The sequence below is a fragment of the Dreissena polymorpha genome, chromosome 10 (assembly GCF_020536995.1).
Source record: "Dreissena polymorpha isolate Duluth1 chromosome 10, UMN_Dpol_1.0, whole genome shotgun sequence".
Classification (NCBI taxonomy): domain Eukaryota; kingdom Metazoa; phylum Mollusca; class Bivalvia; order Myida; family Dreissenidae; genus Dreissena; species Dreissena polymorpha.
Window position 1 is genome coordinate 62,761,070 of NC_068364.1, and position 25,073 is coordinate 62,786,142.

The 25,073-nt window shown below is 35.6% G+C and overlaps 1 protein-coding gene across 2 annotated transcripts; it reads right to left on the minus strand.

Moving 5' to 3' along the window:
* Positions 1–675: 675 nt before the first annotated feature.
* On the minus strand, positions 676–24,632 carry LOC127847387 (YTH domain-containing family protein 1-like). 2 transcript variants are annotated; one of them, XM_052379257.1, is made up of 5 exons: positions 24,408–24,632; positions 24,235–24,259; positions 21,289–21,365; positions 14,640–16,109; positions 676–3,924 (listed from the first exon to the last, which is right to left on the minus strand). In XM_052379257.1, the coding sequence occupies exons 1-5, from the start codon at positions 24,426–24,428 to the stop codon at positions 3,886–3,888; spliced, it is 1,632 nt and encodes a 543-aa protein (XP_052235217.1). In that variant the 5' UTR covers positions 24,429–24,632; the 3' UTR covers positions 676–3,885. The 2 variants fall into 2 exon arrangements, with proteins under 2 accessions (XP_052235217.1, XP_052235216.1); XM_052379256.1 differs by having other exon boundaries at positions 21,253–21,365; positions 24,408–24,631.
* Between the last annotated feature and the right edge of the window lie 441 nt (positions 24,633–25,073).

Consider the following 25,073-nt stretch of genomic DNA (forward strand, 5'->3'; position numbering starts at 1 on the left):
CATGCCAGAATATGCAGCTTCACCGCAAACAAAAAAAGTAAATTCGTTGAATTGATATCACCCGCCAATATGCTTCTGGACACAAAAGTGTTATATTTGACATTCAAAAAAGCATTTTCTAAAGATACAAAGGGCCATAACTCCGTTATTAACAGATGGTGTACAATGCCATTTGGCATGCATCATCCTCTTATTGATATACATACCCGTACCAAGTTTCAATGAAATCCGGCAAAGCACTTCCAAGATATGGCTCCGGACACACAAAAAAGCATTATTTTCAAGATACAAAGGGCCATAACTCCGTTATTAACAGATGGTGTACAATGCCATTTGGCGTGCATCATTCTCTTATCCATCTATATAATCATACCAAGTTTTAATGAAATCCGCCAAAGTGCTTCCAATATATGGCTCCGGACGGACGGAAAGACGGACAACGCCAAAACAATATCCCTCCGCCTATGGCGGGGGATAATAACTCGTCAGGACGATTGGAAAAGTGTAATTTTAGTGATCAACTTTAAATGTAAATATGATAAGATGGCGAATTAAATGTTGTGTGATGTGAAATTTTAATGAACTTTACAACTCTAATGATGTTACAAGGTAAATGAAGTGGTTAGTTATATAACAAAATACTGTTGTGCGATTAATGAAACACAACACACAAGCTTGTTTTTGAAAGTTTCTTGCATGTATACATTTATATCAATGAAAATGGGTGATAAATTGACTTTATTTCAAGATCACTACATGATGAAGCAGTCATGAAAGCAACAAAAAATGTGACCGATATTGATTATTGTGAACATTTTGTGAATAATTAAAACTTGTTAATAAAGATTGCTTAAAACCTTACCGAACTATACAGGTTTGCCAAAAAAACGTTGTTAAAACAACACAACAGGGTGGTTAGCAACAGCGCAAGTTCAACATGACACAAGATTGTGAAAATGAGATTGAGAAATAGGTAAACTCAAAATGTTCACTTTAACTGAACGAATGAATATTGGGGCAAACACATCTGAGGCTGTTGATGACATTGCAACGTGGAACCAATGAACAATGGTACTTGGTGCAGACATGAGAATCATCAATGTCAATATCCTTGCGTATGATCGGCGCTTATTACATATCAAAATCTGGCTTGCTGCTCGTCTAGTATAAAAACATTCTGGAAGTCTGTTGTGTGATCAATAGCCACGCCAAGCCAAACTACTAGTAGTCAACTGATAGTAATTTATACTTAAATAGGTTCATTTCACGTTGTCAAGAAAAAATGCCAAGGTGTATACAAGGCTCATGACAACAAAAGCCAGTGCTTCATAATGAAGAAGTTTCTCTATCGCAATATACAGTAATATACAAAACCTAGTTCACTACATATACATATTATGTGTTCATAATGTCTTTCAAACAATTGCAACTTGACAATCTCAATACCATAATCATTATTTTACTGCTGCATTTACAAAGTAAAGAACAGCATCAGAAATGGCTGTCACCAATAACGTTACCATTGAAAGACCTTGCAGGCCTGCCTTTTACAATTTGCATGTATGTAACAGGCATTACAAATTTGCCCAAGTGCACCTTAAAAGATGTTTGTGGTTTGATCACATAACATTGTACAAAACATAGAAGATTTAATCAAATACAGCATAAATAATCACTTAAGAAAAATGTCATGTGAAACAGAACATTTCTCAGAAGATTTGAAATTGATGTTAACAGATGAATGAATTAATCTGCACATCTATTGTGTACTATTAATTAAAAGTATAAAGGAATTACAAAATTAATTCAGATTTTTGATATCCTTTAAATGGTTGAAGCTCAGCAAGACCTGCAAGATATAACAATATTTTGCAATATTCAAACCACACTAAAGTTAAGTCAAACCAGGAATAAGTATCCTATTCCACAGAAACAGACAGACAGACTTGTGAAAAATTTCTAGTACATGTATGAAAAGCATGTCCACATACATGAAATATTGTACATGTGTGTATATACTGTTACCTGCATACACAAAGCATGACATGTTTTGTTTACTTATCCAAACCTGTAAAGGTATGTGTGTATCAATATGTATTGCGAACAATTTTTTTAACAATTAAGAAAATCTGACAAGACATTGAGAAAATCAAAAAGGCTCCATTAACTTACTCATCTAAATACTCATGAGACTTAGCTTCAGCAGAACACAGTTTCAAGCAAATGAGTTCATAAAATAAAAATGAAGCCAAGTACAACAGCAACAAAAGGTGTCAAATTTGTAGACAAAAATCCACACCAGTAACCAATTCTTCACAGTTGGTCTGTTTCCTTGACTACCATGTATGACGTGAGCCACTGTGGACATGTCTGTCTACTCTACATCTCCACTCTCGTAGCGCAAACTGCCTATTTTCCAGAAATGTGAATATATATTAACAATTCATAAACATAAAAAACACATGTCCACTACATATAAACATGTACACACAATTTATTGAAGTCTCTATATGGTAAACAATACACACTAATGTTTAGTGTTGATGACCTATATTTGGAGTTTTTATCACATGAGAATTTAAAAAATCAGTCTTTTGTCTGTCTTTTTTTGCATTAAAATATTGGTCTATTGTTAACTTCCATTACTAATAAAAGCGCTTAAAAAACACTACACACACCAATTTAGTTCTGTAGCCCTACTTTGCACATTTCTTGTTGCGTGTTTTCCAATACAAAGGCTACACTGTAAAGAACAGTCTTTATTTCATAGTAGGTCCACACATTTTATAATGACAACTGTTTCCTCATTGGCACCATCACTACATTAGTATACCAGTTAACACTGTTTGAGTAAGTTTTATCATTTAATGGGTGTAGTACAGATTTTTTGAGCTGTCATTCTTCTTCAAAACTTCCACCTCGCATTTCATACAACCAGAAGTTTTACGCTTGCAAATGAGCACCAGTTTCACACTTCACGTGTCCTTTCACCCCTCTTGCTATTGTTCCAATTCATGGGCCCAAACTACTCAAGTTTTGAAGAGAATCATGTTTAAAGCACTAACTTCTCATACACAAACGTTTTTGAAAAGTAAAATCTTGCATCTCACCTGTCATTGTTTCACAATCAGTGTATTGTATCTCAAGTGCACACAAATGTTTTTTATATTTAAATTGTTATATAACTGTGTAACCATCACTGTGTAAATGGTAATGTGGGACTGGATAGTTTCTTCGATTTAAAAACCTTACTAAGTAAGCATTCCACTGTTGTCGGTTAAATGACTGTTTCTCAAAGAAGAGATAAAATAATGGACACTACACATATGTATGTGGGCTGATTACACATGAACAAAAAAGTGATAAAGAAAAAAACCCAGACATGTAATACTTAAATTTATGATGAAACTGTGTTTAGAACAGTTTGTGATTTAATAGGAAAAAAAGTGTTATTTATTAAATAGGCAGATGGTTAAAAAAAATCAAATGAAAAGATATTTAACCTTTTGTATCAATAATACAATATACCATACTGATCTCTTTGCCAATATGTTTTAATCTTACAAAATATTCAAAGTCAAATTCAAATCTACAATATAAAATTAAAGAACACACTTATGTGCATAAATTCTTATAATTCAAAAAGAAGAAAGGCGCAAAACCATGATCAATTCTGGATGATTAAACACTTGACTATAATTGTATTAATGAATGAGATAACTACGTAGATAAATGACAAAGAAAGAAAAATCCACTCCAACAAATGCATGATAGGGAATAAACCACAGCTAGATCAGCATCGATGAGAACACTGCCACTACTATATCTAACACTTGTTTCTAACTGTTACACAATGGCAGCATCGCAGTGTCTTTTTCAATCAGTTCAGTCGTGGTTCTGACGTGGCTGCCTTGACCCCTGACCCTGAAACACAGAAAAGGAAACTGTAGCTATTTATAATCCATGTATGACAAACTGAGAAGCAATAACTTATACTTAATGAGAATGAAATTTTTTTGGATGAAAAGCCAAGGATTTACTTGTTATGTGCCATCACTCACAAAACCACTTGCTAATCTCATGAGCTGCAATGGGATATCAGGGTTTTCCCCAGGCCATTTAAGCGCCCCTTCCCGGGGCGATTAAATTTTGAAATCAGAGTCCCCGGGGCGCTTGAAATTTTCCGACCTGTGTTTTTCAGTGAAAGAAAGTGGAGATTGTATAAAAAAACACAAAGGTTTCTCTATCAGTGTATCAATATTTCCTGTTTTAAAAGAGCACTCGGTACCTACTATCACAAGTAATCACCATAAACACCACATGGGGTAATGGATAATCCACTGATAAGAGAATAGCATGACGCGCGTATAGATTATTCTAGCCACATAACACAGTCATTTAAATGCTGACAAGGATGTATCAGGTAACTTTCCAGTCGTCAAACTGTGATGTTCATCTTCCAATCGGTTACGCGAATGCATATGAGGGCGGGGTTAACTATCAACCATTATTTTTGATTGACGTCGGGCACGATGAAAAAGTTTATCGCAGCTTGATAAGCAAGAATTTGTACCATTTACGTAATAAAAATGTACATTAAAGACGCTTTTGGGCATCATCATCACACCTTTATACTGTAAACAAGTGTTACCTATGACTCTTGTAATTAATACAAGAAATTAACTGAAAGAGGTAAAGAAATAATTACTTATAGCGAGTAAGTTGTGCAAATAACTCCCGATTACAATTATGCGATAACAATTTAATTCCAGTATATGTATATTTCATCATGTCCATTTATAACGTTTTTCTGGCATTTATTCGACACGAGATGCATTAACAAATTTTCGTTGAATTAATTACGCACACTAGTCAATTTTTCGTCCGATAATCAATACTTAGAAGACTGATGATGGCAACCAGCCGTAATCCTCGTGAATTTCAAGCATAATTCCGTCAAAACATTTATTCAACTTAAGTGTTTAAACAAATTATCGTTAAATTCATAACGCAACTGTTAATATTTATTTAAATCTCAAATGGGAATAATTAAATTTGTCATCCGAAACCCTTTCCCGTATGTTGACGTTAACGCGTTTTTAATCCGAAACACACTTCCGAATGTAATAGTTACCGCAACGTTAAAATATTCTTGCTTCAAATTAGTAGTGCACATTTATTTTGTGTCAAATCTTTTTCTCAATTAAAAAGAAAGCGAAAATTATACAGCATGTACAACGTCGCGTGTATTGTTTTAACAAGCACACAACACGTCAGAGGATTGACGCATGTTCAGAGGCAATATTTTATCAAATCTATAAATAGTCACAAAATTTATTTGATACTATAGAAAATGGCAAGGTTTGTTCAAAAGAAATAATTGAGAGCTTTTATCGTAAATGTTTACCAGAAAGTGATTTATAAAAACGGAATAAACGGGATTATCGGATAATAAATAGAAACTTGAATAGTAGTAAGTATGCAGTAATAGAGTCGGGTTGAAACGGATGTATTGGAGAACCGTTCGAGTCAGGATTTTACTGTCAGCACGGGAAAGTTTTAAAACAATTAAACAATATAAAAAGGTATATATATTTTTAAATGACAGGGGGATTTTTTAAAGAGTCATAGCGCAACAAATGACATCTTTCGACGCTGTTTTTCTTTGAGTTAAAACGCACCACAGAGCGTTAATTGACACGTTAAATTTAAAAAAAATCAACGTAAAGAGGGGACACCCCTCCCGAACCACCCCTATCAGCCCCGGGGCGCCTTACAAACATTCTGTGGAAAGCACTGGATATTGGGGATATTAGGAGGGCTGTTTTCCTTCTTTTGCAGGGCCCATTATCAAATAAAGCCCCCCACTCTCTGCAAGAGAACAGCCCTGTCCATCAAGGGAATTTCTTAAAATTGATAATTTTTTTCCCTCTTTACAAGGCAGGTTTTTTTCCCCACTTTTTGGGAAGATAGCCCATGGCTTTGGAATTGGAAATTGTATCGGCATTTTCATGAAATTGGGGAAAAAAATTCATTAACCTTTTTTTCCACACGAAAAGTCCACTGATTAGGGAAATACTAAATTTGATTTAACTCTTTAGAATCATTCAAATTAAAAGAAAAAAATCATATAATACTTTGTTAGATGTAATTGAATTAAAAATTGAGATAAAATACACAAAAGACTTCTTTCTAAAAAAAAAAAAAAAATTTTTTTTTTTTTTTTTGGCAATTGGGAATTTTTTGCCACATTTTGGGAAAAAAGTATACTTTTTGGGATCGGGAACATAGCCGAATTTCAGCTATAAAATCGGGCCAAAAAAAACAAGAAGACCCCTTGTATTAAAAGCAGTTCTATGACTTCCTCAAATAAAAGAAATGTGTACATGTATCAATTGTGCAAATTTGCACACTCACATCTGTTACCTGCAGCAGATCTTATGTTCAGATGTTTGATATTTATTGCTGATATTTATTTTCCTTTTTAAAATGTGTTGTGCTATGTCTAATAATGAAATAATGAAACATTTATGCAGCGCAATTTTATATCAAATAGGTGGTCATACAAATCCAAGATTTACGGGGAAGTGAAGAGGCCCGATTTTATAGCCGAAATTCAGCTATATTCCCAATCACAAAAAGTATACTTTTTTCTTAACCAAATTTTCAATTTTCTAAGTATAAAAAGGGCACATAAATAATTCTGTCAAAATGCATGCCAGAGTAATCTAACTTTGCCTGCCAAGTCCCCTAAAGATAGTAAGTAAGTGTACCAAGTTTGAATGCAATAGCTTTGATACTTTATGAGAAAAGTGGACCTAAACACAAAACTTAACCAGACGCCGACGCCAAGGTGATATCACGAAGATAGCTCATAACTTTTTTCAAATGACCTTGACCTTTGACCTAGTGACCTGAAAAAATCAAAAGGGGTCATCTGCGAGTCCAGGGCCCTCAATCTATTAAATCTACCGCCGAAATTCGGCACCAGTCCCCCATCTGAAATGTTTACTTTTTTCCCCTTTTTTGGGGAAAAATTTCCCCTAAAAAAAAATTTTTTTTTTTTTTTTTTAATAGAAAGATGTGTCTCATGATTATTATATCTCAATTCTATTTCAATTTAATCTTTGCAAACATAATTATGAAAAATGCAATGAATATAGTGCAAACATGTACAAATGTAATAATGAGAGAGTAAGTAAAAAAATCCCCCAAAAAGAGAAACGCCGGAAAATTCCCCCTCCTAAGGGCTGCGGACCCCTTCCCCCATAGTAGTGTGAGGGCGCTGGAGTCATGATCAATGTACCTATGAAGTTTCATGATCCTTAAGCATAAGTGTTTTTGTGTTATCATCCGGAAACCATTTTACTATTTCGGGTCACCATGACCTTGACCTTTGACCTAGTGACCTGAAAATTAATAAGGGTCATCTGCGAGTCATGATCAATGAACCTATGAAGTTTCATGATCCTAGGCAGTGTTTTTTATGGCAATTTCGGGGCTGATATTCGGCCCCATTCCCCTCAAAAAAGAGTGTATATTTTTCCCTCATTTTGTAAAAAAAAATCCCCTCCAGAAGTAATTTTTTTTTTTTTTTTTGAAAGAACTGCAGGGCTCAACATTAACCTAAAAACCAACTTGCCCTGCCAGGCAAGTACTTAGAAAATCTACTTGCCCTGAATGTTAAGCCATTTGCCCAAACATGAAAGATCACATGAACTGTTAACCTCATATTTTTTAATAAAGATCAATATGATACACCACAAAATCTTTATTTTTGCACATTAACAAAATGATTACAGCAATTAAAGTCTAATTTAAGTCTAAACTAAATGCTTTGTTATTTTTTGCACTTGCCCGGGCGGACAACTAGATTATAAAGTTACTTGCCCGGACCCAACTTTTACTTGCCAGGGGCAGTAGGACAAGCGTTAATGTTGAGCCCTGGAACTGTCTCATAATCATGATCAATACATCTCAAATTTATGTCATAAACAACTTAAAAAATATATATAGCTATAATTTATATTATTTTGAATAATTATAAAGATTTGTATTAAATAGTTTTTCCCAAATTAGTGGACTTTTCACATTAATTGCATTTTTCTCCCAAAAATGGCAAAGAAAAGGCCTGATGTATCTATATTGTATCAATATTTGTTGATAAACTTAAATGTTGAAAAAATCATTGATATACATTTTAATTTTAAGAAAAAGGACAAAGACATTCAGCAGTGAAAATTATATTCATACAAACATGTTTATTAATATAATAAATATCATTACATATAAACAAGTCTATTTTAAATTTTCCCCTTTTTCTTAAAACGACGCATTTTTTCCCCTTTGGACGGGCCCCGCCACCATTCCAGGGGTGGCAAAACTCAAAAAACTATACTTGTCCATGGACAACCATTTAGGAAATTTAACTTGTCCGTTGCTGAACTACACTTGTCAGTTAATGTTTATATAAATTATAAACGCATTTATTGATTAATGTAAAACAATGTGGAATATACCAAAATTAGTATGATTTGCTAGTTTTGTTTATAGTTGTATTAATAGTACATTCATTATAGCAGTATATTATAAACAATATAAAGACTTTCTAAAACTTTTAATCTTGCAAAGCTTGTGTTATTAAAATGTGTTGAACATAAGTACATCGTAATCTTAACAAATTAAACTAGTCCAATATGTCGACCACATCAGACTGAGGCTCTGCGCCGCTACTGGTAGCAATTTGATTATCATCAACTGGTAACCATTGAAAATCTGTAAGCCAAGTTTCTTGAAATGTTCTGGTGCGTTTAATAGATCATATTTTTTATCATAATCTTTCTTAGTTTTTTGGGGAGGTGGACTGCTCAAAGCTTCGGGTTTCTGTTCCGTGGTTGAAGATTAAAAAAAACACTAAATGTTCCATTTTTACCATTAGTCGTCTTAAATAACAAGGTAGACCGTGTTTTGATTATCTTACTTTGATACTTTTTATTTCCGTCTTATTGTAAAAATAAAGAAACCAGTCTGTACACTGTCTAACAGTCGGGCCGAATGTTTAAAATGTGGCATGCTCTAGCCCCGCTCCTGGTCTCTTATAGAATAAGAGAGATCACTGCGCAGGAGAGTGCCCGTATTTTAGCTTGATTGCTCCGCAAATAGCACTGACAATGTAATCGCATGTAAACATCCAGTTTTGTAAAACTTAATTACGGCTTTAATACAATGTATTTTTTTGTATACCTGGACCCGACTTTTAAAAACTTGTTGTCCACGGACAACTTAATTGAAAAAAATCTGTTGCCCAGACAAGCAAATGTACGACTCGGGCAACTCGGACATTTGATTTCGCCACCCCTGCATTCCCCTATAAGTGAAAAAAAAACACTGCTAGGCACAAGTGTGCTTGAGTTATCATCCGGAAACCATTTTACTATTTCAGGTCACCGTGACCTTGACCTAGTGACCTGAAAATCAATATGGGTCATCTGCGAGTCATGATCAATGTACCTATGAAGTTTTATGATCCTAGGCCTAAGCGTTCTTGAGTTATCATCTCGAAACCATCTACATAAGCGTTACCAATCGCCAAAATTGCCATAGGCGATTACAATTCCTGGCTGGCTATTAAAAATAAGATTTTCATGAAATTGGCGATTGAAAAAAAAGACACTATGCTTTACAAATGCACACTCTAAATGCCTGTTTTCAGACCATATAAAACGCCAGAAACATCGCTAAGATTACACAATCATTACCCTTACCGGAAAGGCCCCAGGGGATAATGACGACGGCCTAGGTCGATAATCCACATGGCTAATGTCTTAAGTGGTCATGCTTTACACTGCGACCAGACTTTGAGTATTTGGGTTACTTGGAGATTTACGTGATAATCACTGAAGCGTGCCGTGTAATGGCCTATGCTCTAGATGTTACAATTCAACGTCATCGAATCGACCAGTACGGAATTGTCATTTAATCAGATGGGCAGAGTTATGGCATTGACATAGCCACTTAAAACTAATTTCCAGAAAACAACGATTTTGATTGGCTAAAAAAGTAGATATGAGTAACTTCCCTTTACGGAAGCTATGCGACATGAAAGACCGATTTCGAAAGCGAGTTGCAGATTCTGGGAAAAATGGATGCTGTGAACGAAAATGGAAAGTCAAAGCAACAGAAATTAACACAATTCTTTTGAAAAGAAAGCGGACAGAATAATGTAAGCTCAGGAAATGATCAAATGTTAGGTTCGCGATCCGAAGACGTCTAAAATAGTGCAGACGTGAATGCAGAATCGGAAACATGTACCTGTCAAGTCTCACGGTTTTGCCGTGAGTCTCACGGTTTTTGACATGGAATGACGGTCTCATGCTGACTAAGTAATTTCTCACGCATTTCTTCAAAAACACAAAAAAATGAAAAAAAGTATTGTTTGGATTTCATAAAATGTATAATTACTACCGAGACGGGAGGGCTGTTTAAGTGGTTTCTAACCTAAATACCACATGCACCGAAAACTGTTTTACGGTGGTAATGTATCATTATCACTACGCCACCGGTGTCTGTGTAAACAAAAAAATCTCCTGCAAAATGTCAGCAAGTGGCTCACCAGCGAAGAAAATTTTTCAAGCAAAAAAGGGCTAATTTCAGACAAAAATAGTCTTAATTTTGCTCAGGAAATTTTCAGGTGGGGCATGCCCCCGGACCCCCCTAGGTTTGGCGACTAAGTTTTTTTTCCTTAGCGCCAACCTAGAACCATTATACTATTTTAAGTTACTGTGACCTTGACCTTTGACCTAGTGACCTGAAAATCAATAGGGGTCATCTGCAAATCATGATCAATGTACCTATGAAGTTTCATGATCCTACACCTACGCATTCTTGAGTTATTATCTGGAAACCATCTGGTGGACGGACATACATACATGTACTGACGGAAGGACCGACATGAGCAAAACAATAAACATGTACCCCTCTTCTTCGAAGGGGGGCATAAATATCCAACAGTTGACTTGTGTGTATGAAGCTTCAGGAAGATGCTCTTTAACCTCAAATGAGTGGCCTAAAATAAATGTATAACTTGTTTGTATTAAAGAAGGCATATTTTTCATACCATAGAGCGAATTGCAAACTTGGTCTTGCACTCAAATAACAATTCAAGATAATAGGTATGTCTGATCTAACCACAATTTACGAATAATCAAAATAATTCATATGAATGGCCTAACAAAGACAGCATCATGCTTTTGTTTGCCCACAGGCAAAACAACGTTCATGTAATTGAACACTGACTTCATTGAAGAAGACCACTGCAATGTGTTTAAATAAAATGCAAACAAATAGGACTTAAATAAAAGCTGGAGAAAGGCATACAGGCTATGATTGCTGTAGACTCAATTCTAAACAGTGGCTCAGGCACATTGTAAATAATACTGGCAAATTCATAAAGCAATCAATAGAGGTACTCAGCGAAACCTGTCATACTCATAAATTGAGAATTTTTGAAATAACAGAAATTCTTATAGATCACCACTCCAGTTACATTGTATATGCATGGTCCAGGAAATTGAATACATGTAATGGTAAAACAACATTTCAGGTCTTTTTTAGCTGTATAACAGAACTGTTAAACCCAAACCCAATGCGAAATGGTAAAAATTCCACGATTGGAAAACAAACAGATTAGTGTTTCACAGGGTTGGCATATTGACCGGTCAATTGAGTATTGACCGGGCTGGCGGTCAATTCCCGGTTAAAACCGGTCAATACTGGTCAATACTGGTCGAATGAAAATTGTAGCATTTAAACATTACAAAGGAGCCATTTTATATTAAATCAATAATTATTCTGTAATTGATAAACTTTTTTCTGAGTTATTTATTGTAAAAAAAATCTTTAAAGCTGTAAAAAGTTACTTCTTTATTATTTATGGAAACAGCCTCAAATACATAAGGACTAAGGCAATATCTTTATCTCAGTGTATCACATCTGTTACTAAAGTATTATTACTATTGTAGGTACCATAACATTTCACTTATCTATTGATATATTTATTTGATAAGCAGATGGACAAACAGAACTCTTGTGTATTCTAGGGTTATAAAATCTGGCCTCTTAGTTGGTAATAAAATGCATGCAGTGTTATTTCTCTGATATTGACAATTAAGCAAATCTGCCCTTAGGCTATTTCATATCACTCACACAAGAAGATTACATTGTACTTGCTATTAATTTAATAGTTACTTTTAACTTGTTTCCTTTCTGTATTAAGAGGGTTTTTTCCCCTTTCATATTAAAAAGTTCAATTGGTATTCAAATGAATAAACAATCAAAGTTCTTGATTTTGCCAACAAATAATGTTTTCCAATTGTGGGTCTACTCTTCTTTTCAATTATTTTTTTCTTTTAATAATTATTTCTTATTATGTTTTTTATTCTTACATGTATATCAATAAAAATTAAAGTTTTTTTCCCAATATTTTGTTTAAAAAGTATTTAAAGAAATCAATGCAAGAATACATGACAAGTAAGGATTGTGTCAAAAAGGTGCCATTTAAGGCTCTATTATCAGTTTGGGGTGCCCCAACCTGTATAGGTGAGAAGACTGTTAGAAGACTGTGAGGGTCACAGTGGGGTAAGAGGAACAACTCATACACAGTAATTGACAGGTTCTTGTTGAATCAAGCACAGAATTATCTGAGCATCATAATTCATTAGAATTGAAAAAAAGTTCAATCAACCAGAAAAATCAAATTGACCAACTTTGACTTATTTGCAAAATTTTGAGAGATTGGCCTACAAATTGCATGAACAGTTATAAAATAGTGGGTATTAATAGCTTAAGACAAAAAGTCACATTATTGGCAACATGTCTGTTTAATTTATATTATCAATTTTGTTTAATTAGGCATGGAATATAAATTAAAAGTGGGGGTAAAGTTCAATCGACCAGTATTGACCAGTAATGACCACTTCGGGAGTATTGACTGGGGCGGTTTTAACCGGTAAAAACTGCCGGTAAAAACCGGGGGCGGTCGATTGGTGCCAACCCTGGTGTTTCATGATTAATATATCTCAATTGTATTTCAATAACAAACAACCAAAAATATAACTATATTTATAAGATTTTTTTTAAATAATTTGAAATTATTATATATTATTTATATTGTTATATTTACAGGGGTCTCGCTAGTGGGCGAAGTGGGCGATTTGCTCACCAAGGGAATATTTATGTCGCTCATTAATTTCATGAAGGCGACATAATTTCTCCACCTTTTAATTATTTGTTTGTGCCACACATTGACCATTAAAATCAACTTGATGTGGAGAATTGGACACAGGAAAGTTCTCAGCCAGAAGTTGCCCCATTTACAGGACATGCAAAGTTGAACATTCAAATGCACAGGCGGGAGCTATTAGAGTTCTTAAAATTGTTCATAGGTGAAGCCTTGATATATTGCCTTGTGCTGGCTACCAGTAACTATACTTCAGCAAAGTTAAATGGCCCATTAAGACAATATAAAGGAATGATCAAATGGGAAGAGTTAACTAGCACTGGCAATAAATATAGGGCTCATTCACAGGTAAGATTTGGAATCTGTGCTGTAAAATGAGATTTTAAATGAATTTTTATTTAAAAAAATTGTAGCACAATATAAAATACATGTAAAATGAAGACCTATGACGCAACTGTACAGAAGTGACATCTCCTGAAATTTTCAGCTAAGCTTGACCCCTGGATGCAAAAGTACTACCATTTCTCCCTGAAAAGTTGCCACTTCTCCCTATTTTGGTCTTTGGGAGAAGTGACTTCTCCCTAAATTTTGAACCTAGCTAGACCCCTGATTTATAACTTAGTTTTTGCCATAACAAAAATTCCCAATCCCAAAATACCAATTTTCCCAAAATTGCAAGAAAAAGCCTTAAGGCATGCATTTTGTATTTATTGCAAAAGCCAATACAAGAGCAATCAAAAGTTAATAAGAATCTTAATTCAATATAATATAGCCCGAGATTCTACATGTTCATATTTTTTTAAGTCAGGGCCCCTGGGCGGCTTATTTACCATTAAAATCTTTCGTGACTAAGGATAAAGAATATTCTTTCAATTGGAATATTAAAGAACTGCTTAAATTTTGAGTCAAACTTTGTATAAACCACCTCTAAATGGTACCCATCATACTCTGTCATCATCTAGAAAATATTGTCAATTACATAATCACCAGCGGTACATGTAGCTTGCATGAAATTATATTCAAACGCTGAACACGTTTTTCTTGGTTTCGAGTAAATTCTTTATTCTTTGGTTCTCAGTTGATTATTCTGGGGCTGGGCTGGTGAATGGCTTAGGGCTATTCACCAACCGGTTCTTAGACTTAAGAATAAAGAAGACTTACAACCAAAACAAAATGTGTTCAATGTTTGAATATACATGTATACAGGCCTCCACTGGTGATTATGTCATTAACAAAATGTTCTATATGAAGAATAATATAGATAGGGATGTTTACTGCAGAGTTTGACTCAAAATTAAAGAAATTCTTGAATATTCTAATTTAAAGAATTTTCTTTATTCTTAGACTTAAGTCTAAGAATTGTTTGGTGAATACGGCCCGGGTTTGTGATCTTTGAACCTACCGTTTGAGACTTTGGCCTCGGCTGTGTGCCCTGATCCTCCTCCTGGCGTTTCTCATAATGTCCAAAGTCATCGAAGATGGAGGTCGTATGTTTGTAGTTGTGAATGATTTTCAACACTTGTTTTCCCTTCTCTGGGGGCACCTCCTGGGTGTCCCGAGAGTTCGTAACCGGCTTATTCTCGTTGTTCTCAAGCCGGATATGCCTTAGCTGACTATTCGGCACGTCCTTAACATAGATCCATTTCACTTCGATTTTTCCCTTCCATTTATCTTGGGCCCACACACCCGCACTCTGGCTATAGTCTACTGTAGACATCATCTGGGCAATGCCACAGAAGTGGCCCGAACCGTTCACACTGTACAACAAATAAACTGGGCCCTTTCCCTCGCGCTCCTTGAATGCAGTGTCCAGACGCTTGTTGCCGTGCTCGGTCGAACACCACAAACTGTACTTGATAGAGCGGTGGATGTCGTCCTCTGAGTAGCTCTTTATAATAAAGTATCTCGCGCCTTTAGTATTCAGAGTCAGCTCCTTGGGATTGTACTGATTCGTCGACTTTAAAATTTCCAAAACAGGATGCGCGTCGTCTACTGCACTCGACAACGATGCACTTCCCGTCGAAACTGAAGCATTCCCAGGTGACACTACGGCAGGTGGTGTATTACTCGCCCCACCCGAGTTAACGGTACTGTACGAGGATGAAGTGGCAGACCTTGTTGACCTGGGTGCGCCCCAGTTGTTCCTGGCTTGCTGCTGCTGCATGGGTGGGGGAGGTCTAGCACCAGCACTAGCGTTCTTATTACTGTCCCAGGTGCCAATGTCAAGGTTCTGCTTAGTTGGATTCACAGGTGCCCTGGGGATGTACCTGTTCTTCACAGGCTGAGGACGCGCAGGCTGGCTAGCAATGGCTGCCCAGGACGTTTTCTTAGGCGCCTGGGAACTACCACTAGAGTTTGAATGCTGCAGACTTCCTTGCTGCATATTTGGGTCCATACCTCCGTGCGAAAGTTCACTTGCTGGTGCACCAGCATCCATTTGATTCTCCATCGTAATGTTCATGGTCTTTAGTCCCTGCTCCATGCTGGCCATTGCTGGATCGCGCTCCATGTCCCCGTTCATGTTCCCATACGGATCCTGTTGCACAATGTTATCCATACGATAGTAATCCTCAGTAGCGTAACCACGATTATCCTTTCTGCCCTGTCCCTGTTGCTGTGGGGTCCCACTCTGACCCCAGTACTCGTTAGGCTGGTATTCACTCCAGAACTGTGGATACCCAAACCCCCCAAACATCTGGTGATAGTCATAACCACCAACAGTTGAGAACATGCCAGACGTATCACCACCGTTTGACCATGCCCCACCATCACCCAGTCCCTGGCCTATATAAGAGGGGAACATAGAGGGGTTGTAGTAGCTGGGCACAAAGGGATCGGCTAAAGGGCTAGACATTGTTCCTGGTCCGTAACCCTGAAACATCAATGAATATATGTATGAGAAACTGTTTTTGGTAAAAAATAAGAGCAAACAAAAAATGATTTTTTTCCAATAAGAAATTGATAAAATATTCTCTACAAAGGTGAAGAAAAGCCCTAAACATAGTAACAAGTTAAAAACTGTAACTCAACTTTCCATAGAATTGGATATACAAACTTTTTTAGAATGTATGGTCTACAAATTAAACAGAAATTAAAAATTTGACAAATTGCATGATTTTGATGATTTGTTGTTCTTGTTTGACGCAACATTGTGACATGCACAATGTGTTTTTTAACCATTTTGGGAATGGGGCCGGGTCCCTTTGCACAGTTGTCAACAAACTAAATTTCTGATCAGTAAGGCAGTGTGCCAAATTCAGATTTTAAAGTAATAGCCCAAATTCTTACACATATAAAAAGTAAAATATCTTACTACCCTGACTATATAAATTGTTTCATTCCTACTAGCCCAAAAGGATTTTCACTAGCCAAAAATTTCGCACACTGGTAAGGGTATCACGTTTTAACTGTGGTGTTTCGTGTTTTGCTAAAAAATGTGTATAAAAACAGCAAATGCTTAAACGACAATCAATATCAACAGAATCTATTTTAGTTCATTATGTTAATCCGTAGCAAAGCTTATTAAGAGCTGCTGAAAAAACTTAATATTTGTATCACGTTTGCTGATGGCCCTTATTCACAATACCGTAAACATTAACAATACACCAAGTACGGACTTAATGTCTTGAATATTTAAAACGCGTAAGCACGAAGTTCACGGGTTAACTCTTATTAAAGAAATGTGGGTTCAATATTAATTCGTCTTTGTTACAAAATACACTACGCGACTCGTGATTGTTGCCTTATTATAGAGTCAAGGCGGACAGTTTGCTTTTTGAGTGGAAAATCACCGCGATTTAACGTGATTCGTCACTCCGCCGTCGTGCGAGAGCAAGATAATCTCCGCACTGATTCCCCTCAATTTTGCGGTGATTCGCTGTGATTGCAGTGGATATCGGTGACATTGATGATTCGCCAATTCATGCATATAAACCGAATCGTATCGATAACTGTCAGGTTTTTTTCTGCCTACTTTGGGAAAAGGAGTCTGACCAAATTGGGAATTTTTTATCGACAAAATTGCCCATTTTGGGAAATTTTGTTTCGTGAAACGGCTCATTTTGGGAAAAAATCATTGAATTAATCATGCTTAAATAAGTCTGTGGTTTAACAATTCTCTTTATATAAACACATGCAAAACAAACACTGCCCAAACACAAGTTACAGCAACATTTTTGGCCCAGCTAAAATAGAGCCATGGGTATTTCATTTCATACTTTAATGTATTAAATGATGATTGAACTACAACCTTCTTACAAGGCTCTGAGCACAGCGTTTTTTTTCCCCAAAGGGGAAAGGTACTGTACCCCTACAATTGGGAATTTTTCGAGTCGTGAAATCTTCAAATTGGGAAAAAAAAACGAGTCGCGAAATCAATGAATTGGGAAAAATTCGAGTCGCAAAATTGATGAAATGGGAACCTTTAAAATGCATGTAATCTATCATTAGGGGCTATATTCTGCATCACAATGCATTTTAAACTCTAGGTTTTGACAGAAAAACTACAGTACGGTTATGATATTTCGACTATCGTATCATGTCATGTGAAAATTGTGTTATTGCCACTTCAGTTAGAATGTGCCCGTCAATTGGAAAAAATATCTTCCAGTGATAGGCATAAGCACTGAGGTTGCATAAAAAATAATATTAATAATTTTTTTTAGCCCTTAAAAGTCTTACAAGCCCTGCAATGTTTCATGTGAGTTAAATTAAAAACTTAAAAACTAAACAAAAACAACAACAATGGATCTTGTACTGGTTTGACATCTTTTAACAATAGACAGTGAGAATAGTCACACGTAACCAAAATGAGTTTTTAGAGTGGAATGCTTTAACAATAATTTTTAAAGGTAAGTCTTATATTTTGTTTAGATTTTTTTTCAAATCATCAAATAAGATATTAAGATCATGTGCCATTTAATGCTTATGTATATGTTGTAAATAACTATAGGATTTTACACCCATGTCTCATTATTTTTAATTTTATGTTAAACTTTTATTTGTTTATATCCGTATCCGAAAGTTACTGTCCGGATTTGACACTTAAAAAACTATACATAGAAGTAATATGCGCATTTAACTCAATACGGTTACGTTTTTTTAATGTCAACGAAAAATTAGTGTTGAGAAAGTTTATTGATGTAAGGAAGACTGGTCTTAGCGATGGAATTCTTTCACGGGAAATATCGATCACTCGTCGCGGTTATGTAATCCATTCACATTTTACACAGCGGTTAGAGTTGCGCCCCATTTGAAAAGTTTTGTTTACTTTCTACGCAACAATGTCCGGCGAAAATAAATGGCCGAAAATGAAAGGCTCGACAATATCAAAAGATATTTCCAGCGAAAATAAAAGGCACTGGCTATTGGGAACGGAACCTAAAATCGTTCGGAACGGTAGATATCGAGATTGGGAAAGGTCCGGTGCTAAAATTGGGAAGCCTCCGGTAGGCTTTGGGAAAGGTACCGTTCCCCGGTACTAGTTAAAGAAGGAAAAAAAACGCTGGAGCATTCAGTTGCCGATTTTGTGATTGACGGCACTGGCATTACTTCTGTTGCTGTTTCATTTTGCTGCGTATCGTCGGAGCCTGTCTATTCAGGGTTACTAGCGGCAGTAATTTCAGAAGATTCTGAGCATTTCGAAAACATCGATGATATCGTTACACATCCTTTAGCGTCTATTTTTTGTGTTTTTTTAATGTAATATTTACTATTGTGCGAAGCCATGATTGAAAATAAGCGTCTACAGATATGGTATAGAATGTGTATTGTGGGGCTCTATATACTCTTGTATAATGCCAGGGCCCTCAATCTATCAAGTCCCCCACCTGAAAAGTATACTCTTTTTCCCTTTTGGGGGGAAAAATTCCCTCTGAAATAAAAAAAAAAAATGTTTTTTTTTAATAAGATGTTTCTCATGATTATTATATCTCCATTCTATTTCAATTATATCTTGTCAAACATACTAAATTATGAAAAAGGAAATGAATATAGTGCAAACATGTACAAATGTAATAATGAGAGAGTAAGAAAAAAAAATCCCCCCAAAAGCGAAACGCCGAGAAAATTCCCCCTAATGAGGGTAGCGACCCGCTTCCCCTAAAATTAATTGAGGGCCCTGAATGCGGAACAGTTCGAATGTCATCGCTAAGAGTAAATGCATCCTGCAAATACACCAAAAAATCTGTGTCACTAAAGGCTTTATTACGTCGCGGATGAAGGGAAGTCACTATTTCGATATAAACTATGTTTACTTTGTACGATTTTGGAAGATTTTTTGGGGGTGAATTGGGAAAAATTTAAAAAAAATTCGATTGGGAACGGGTCTGTTTGCTTTGGGAATGCCTCCGTTTCCCGGAAGGGCAGACAGTGCTGAAAAAACCCTGGACACTGATGCTTTTCAAACGGACATAGGGATACCGTTTAAACGGTAACGTTTTGTTTATTTTATTTCATTTAAACGTTTAGAAAAATCTGTAAACATGATACCCTTACTAATCAGACTTAAAATATTGAAGATCAAGCTGATGATAAAAAATAACAAGGGCTGTTTGTAAAACATGCATGCCCCCCATATGGGCTGTCCGTTGTAGTGGCAGCCTTTGTGTGAATACGATTTTTGTCACTGTGACCTTGACCTTTGACCTGAAAATCAATAGGGGTCATCTGCGAGTCACGATCAATGTACCTATGAAGTGTCATGATCCCAGGCAAAAGCGTTCTTGAGTTATCATCCGAAAAGCATTTTACTATTTCGGGTCACCGTGACCTTGACCTTTGACCTTGTGACCTCAAAATCAATAGGGGTCATCTGCAAGTCATGATGAATCTACCTATGAAGTTTCATGATCCTTGGCGTATGTGTTCTCGAGTTATCATCCGAAAACCATTTTACTATTTCGGGTCACCGTGACCTTGACCTTTGACCTAGTGACCTCAAAATCAATAGGGGTCATCTGCGAGTTATGATCAATCTTCCCATGAAGTTTCATGATCCTAGGCGTATGCATTCTTGAGTTATCATCCGGAAACCATTTTACTATTTCGGGTCACCGTGACCTTGACCTTTGACCTAGTGACCTCAAAATCAATAGGGGTCATCTGCAAGTCATGATCAATCTACCCATGAAGTTTAATGATCCTAGGCGTATGCGTTCTTGAGTTACCATTCAAAAACCATTTTACTATTTCGGGTCACAGTGACCTTGAACTTTGACCTAGTGAACTCAAAATCAATAGGGGTCATCTGCGAGTCATGATCAATGTACCTATGAAGTTTCATGATCCTAGGTCCAAGCGTTCTTGAGTTATCGTCTGACAACCACCTGGTGGACGGACCGACAGACCGACCGACAGACAGACATGAGCAAAGCAATATACCCCCTCTTCTTCGAAGGGGGGCATAATTATTATAAAAAAGATCACTATTTTTGTCAAATTTTTAAAACAAAACAAACTTAAAAGTACAAAATTACTGAATATTTTTTTAAACTTCATTCTGATATAGAATAATGAATTCAAATACTTCTGGGTTTATTCAATGTGGGTAAAGTTGCTAAAAGTCCTAATTTATTTCCAAGAGCATTTTAATTTAAATAAATAATTATGTTCAAGTCAAAGAAAGCTTGACATTTGACATTAGTACAAGTATTACAACATTGATTAAAAGACATTAAATAGCATGTTTCTTGAAGTTGTGTTTTTGGGTATGGACAAAACAAAATAAATCAATCTTGACTCTTAAATAGTAGATAGTACCCGTCGATAATACCTGAAAGGGGAGTTGGACAGTATATATAGATAGATAGATTCCGGAGTCATGATTTTTTTTAAATCTGCATCAGATATTGTTAAAAGCTCTGCCTGATTATCAAACAAACACCCATATTTTGTATAGATAAGGGTCTGATAGTCAAACCCATGACAGTAAGTAAAAAGTCACAAATGCAATACCAAAATTCTAATTTTAAAGTCGAAAGAAATAAAAAATATAAGTAAAATAACCATGAACTTACAAATCCAGTCACGTTTTGCGAAGACTGGTCAAATACCTGCATGGGCGGTTGTTGTTGAAGATAGGGATCAAATTCTTCCTCTTTTACTCCATCTTTAATATTGCCATTTGTTACTGAAAAATTTAAGGTATTGTTTATGTCTACATTTACACTGATTGAACCATTTACAGACATAAAGTGACATTAACTTTTTGTTAACATAATAACCAAAGTTGTGTGCTTCAAGAGTTTAAACTTTAATAGACATTTGATGCTGAAAGAGCGCAGTTTTTCAATTGGACAATGTCAAATATGTGTCAAGATTATCAGTCTGTTACATTGTTGGCACAGTCGCTGAGTGCAATACATTTGAACCATTTATTCAAGAATAATTTTTTATAACTTGTGTCAAATAATGCATGCATATGCAACAACTTACCACTAAAAACTAATTCCAAAATGTTATTTAATCTTTGCAACAACTGTTTTAACTCTAAATTTGATTTACTTGAAAACGCAAGTAGCCATCACTCTTGAACCCAGCTTAGCAGTGAATTACACTGACACAGCCAGGTACATAAATATCCAATCAACAACAACAACAACGATGTTTCAATAAATGTAAATAAATGAAAAATACTTATCATTCTGGTTGTATTTAAATTAGTTTTTAGGGGTAAGTGGTTGCATATGCATGCATAATTTGACCAACTCGTTTAAAAGGAATAGGACGCGAGCTATCAATTAAGGGGCAAAAACTCAAAAAATATTGTTTGAAAGTCTGTCGAAGATTTATTCAGGTTGACATACGGACTGGAAATATTGCTTGGTTATGGACCGACTGCGAGTTAACGGCTAGACAGATTTTTTTAAAGTGAACTTTTTTTGAAATATTGTCCAATTGCTCATATGAGGATCAATGGATGCTTTTGATTAAAGCTACTTTTGTCATTTTCGAGGCCCTCGAAGACAGGTCTTTGATAAATTCTAGTTAATGACCTTGTTATGATTCCAATATCAGAGGGTGTTTTTTTTTCATGGCTCATTGTCATTTTTGTTCTCATTAAACATGATTTTATATATTTATTTGAATATATTGGGCTCCTAAAAAAATAAATATAAAAAAATTCAATCCAGGATACAGTGCTCACTCTGGCCTTCAGAAAATAATAGCCATATTTTTTTTCCTTAAAAAAATAATAGCCAAAACATATGCGGACTTTTCCGCAAAACGGTACTGAAGGCAAAAAGAAAGAAAAAACCATGAATCTCATTTTATCTATGTTTTATTAAATGTATATCTATTGATTTAAGTTATAATATATATATATATACTCAAAAACAAGCATAATATCAGTGCGTCATTTTCTTATAAAATATTATCATGGATTTACAATAAAGAATACAATCAATGTTGTGGGTGTGACTTAACAAACCAGATCTTAGCTACAGTTACATACACATAAGAATTAAGGGCAGAGGCCCCAACCCACCCAGAGCACTAATTAACTATTTTTTATAGTTTTTCCAATTGCAATTTTTGGTGAATACTCGAAATATTATAAACCACACCTTCCGTATCACCGCATGTGTATTCGTCATTCTATTTTTGCTGTTATGAACTTCGAAAATAAATCATAATGGACGAAAAAAATACAGTATCCGAAAACGGTAATCCGAAAAATTGTACGCGTTTTGCACATGAAATATGCATAATATAAAATATTAATATGCATAATCTAAAATGTGCATATCGTTCGACTACTTTATCTCTTAATACGGCGTTTGCCATCGGCCGCAATATTGTAGGTAGAGGCCAATATCAATTGTAAATGATTTATTCCAAAAATAACACTTTCGCAATGCCGATCATGTTTACATCAATTAATGTCACAGCGCGTGAGTTAAAATACACCACCTTAGTGTAATTCTATACACGTGTTTCGTTAAAATTAGCTGACCATGGCATATGCCGGGTCCCTTTGAATTGGGAAAACCAGGTTACCTGGTTAAAAATTGGAATCATTATGTTAAAGCAGACGACAAACAGCGGTAATTACGGGGATAATTAGTTGATGGCGATTAAATAATTATTTCATCAAGCAATGTTCAACGTAATCTAATTGCAGAAAAAACGGCGTGCAAAACAAAACCAGCCAACAATATTAGCGGCGATTTTCAATAATGACGATTAAATAATAATTGGCGAAAAATTAACAAAGATCTAACAGTTACCGATAATTGGTAAAGCACAGGGAGATTAAAGACGTTTTTTCCGAAATATATCACTGCTGTCGGACACTGATTGAGAAAAATGCTCTAGGCCACAATGTCGCAGAAGTTATTGACGCGTGTATGACAATACACAGGGTCGATTGTGTACACAGGTAATCTCGTTATCGATTTTTCCTGCTTGATGGCCCGATTTGCAGGCGTTTCGCAATCGCGGGACAACATTTAGTGGCAATTTGTTTTTTTTATGTAGGCGGATAAAATAATCGCCATTTTTTCTAGACAATTTTAAGAAATAATAGCCAGTTGGATAAAATAATCGCCATTGGCGATAATGTCTGGCAGCAGCGTGAGCACTGAGGATACATTACTTCCACCTGTGCTTGTAACAAGTAATGTGTTCGAGGACAAATACCAATGAGACCTACATATTAATTGTTAATACACACAAGGTAGCTCAATCAACATAAACTGTTGCAACAGAAGTTGATTAAGGCTAAAAATGATGTGACCTCAAATAGATTAAATTCAGTTCAATGCAAACATTGAGAACTTGTTCAAATATGCACTCCTTTAACTTTGATCAAGACCCCAAAGTGAAACATTATAATTTATACAAAAACGATGGCTGCACTATCTCGATTTTTTAAACAATTGGATAGTTTTTATTTTTGTTTTGTTAAAACCAAGAGCCTTTGAGAAACCGTTCATTTCACAATGCAGCAAAGCCTACGGAAATTCAACTGAATTGTTGCCTCAGATTTCACAAACCTTGGTTTGGCTGACCTTTTCCTCTCTGCATGGACATCACATGAAATTAAAAGAATGCGGGTGTAAAACACCATATAAAACATAGGTACAATGAGGGATATTTCGAAATAAAGCGACCAAATACATTATTTTGCTGTACACGCCTGTTTTCCGTCGGCCATGTTGCATTTTACCTGTTCAACACTCGTAGACATTCCACCTAATTTTCACACTTTAATGTCTTTAAAACAGAGGAAAAATAGTCTTTAATGTATGCTAGGGATTTGTTGGTGTTGCCGGTACGCAATTTATGTCTGATTATTGCACAGTAAACGGAGAAAAACACAAAAATATTCCGATCGATGGATCTGCGCTGTGACAACAAATGGCGGCCGATACGCATGTGCCTCGATTGCGATAACCACGTGACATATTGGTCTACGTCACTATTCCGAAACGGCAAGGGCCGTTGTCGAAAATTCAACATGTTGGTACGGGTGTACATAATTTTATGTAGATCTACCGGGACCATAAACTATAAGTCATAATCTTATTAAGAAAATTTCCTTAAAGAATGTGTAAAAAAGGTAAATTGTGAAAGCGAAAAATCTAAACTGAAGTTAACCAGAGACGTAGATGCTATCTACGTCTCTGAGTTAACTATAGAAAATGTGCGTGAATTTAAAGGCATAGTTTAAACCCTTTTATGTTACCCTACCCCAATCTTTCATTGTACTACCGCATACTGACACACTGCTGTGTAGTCGATCTGACACTGAAACAGTGCACTCGACATTGCTTAATTAGCTAAGACAAATTATGATAGATAGATTAAGAGATTGTGGGTTTAATAAAACTAC

Coding starts and splice junctions, on each gene's coding strand:
- LOC127847387 (XM_052379256.1), bottom strand. CDS start 24,428: ATGTCTACGAGTGTTGAACAG. Junction 24,260..24,407: donor TGTCTACGAGTGTTGAACAG/GTAAAATGCAAC, acceptor ATGTCCATGCAG/AGAGGAAAAGGTCAGCCAAA. Junction 21,366..24,234: donor AAAAGGTCAGCCAAACCAAG/GTTTGTGAAATC, acceptor TAAATTTTTCAG/TAACAAATGGCAATATTAAA.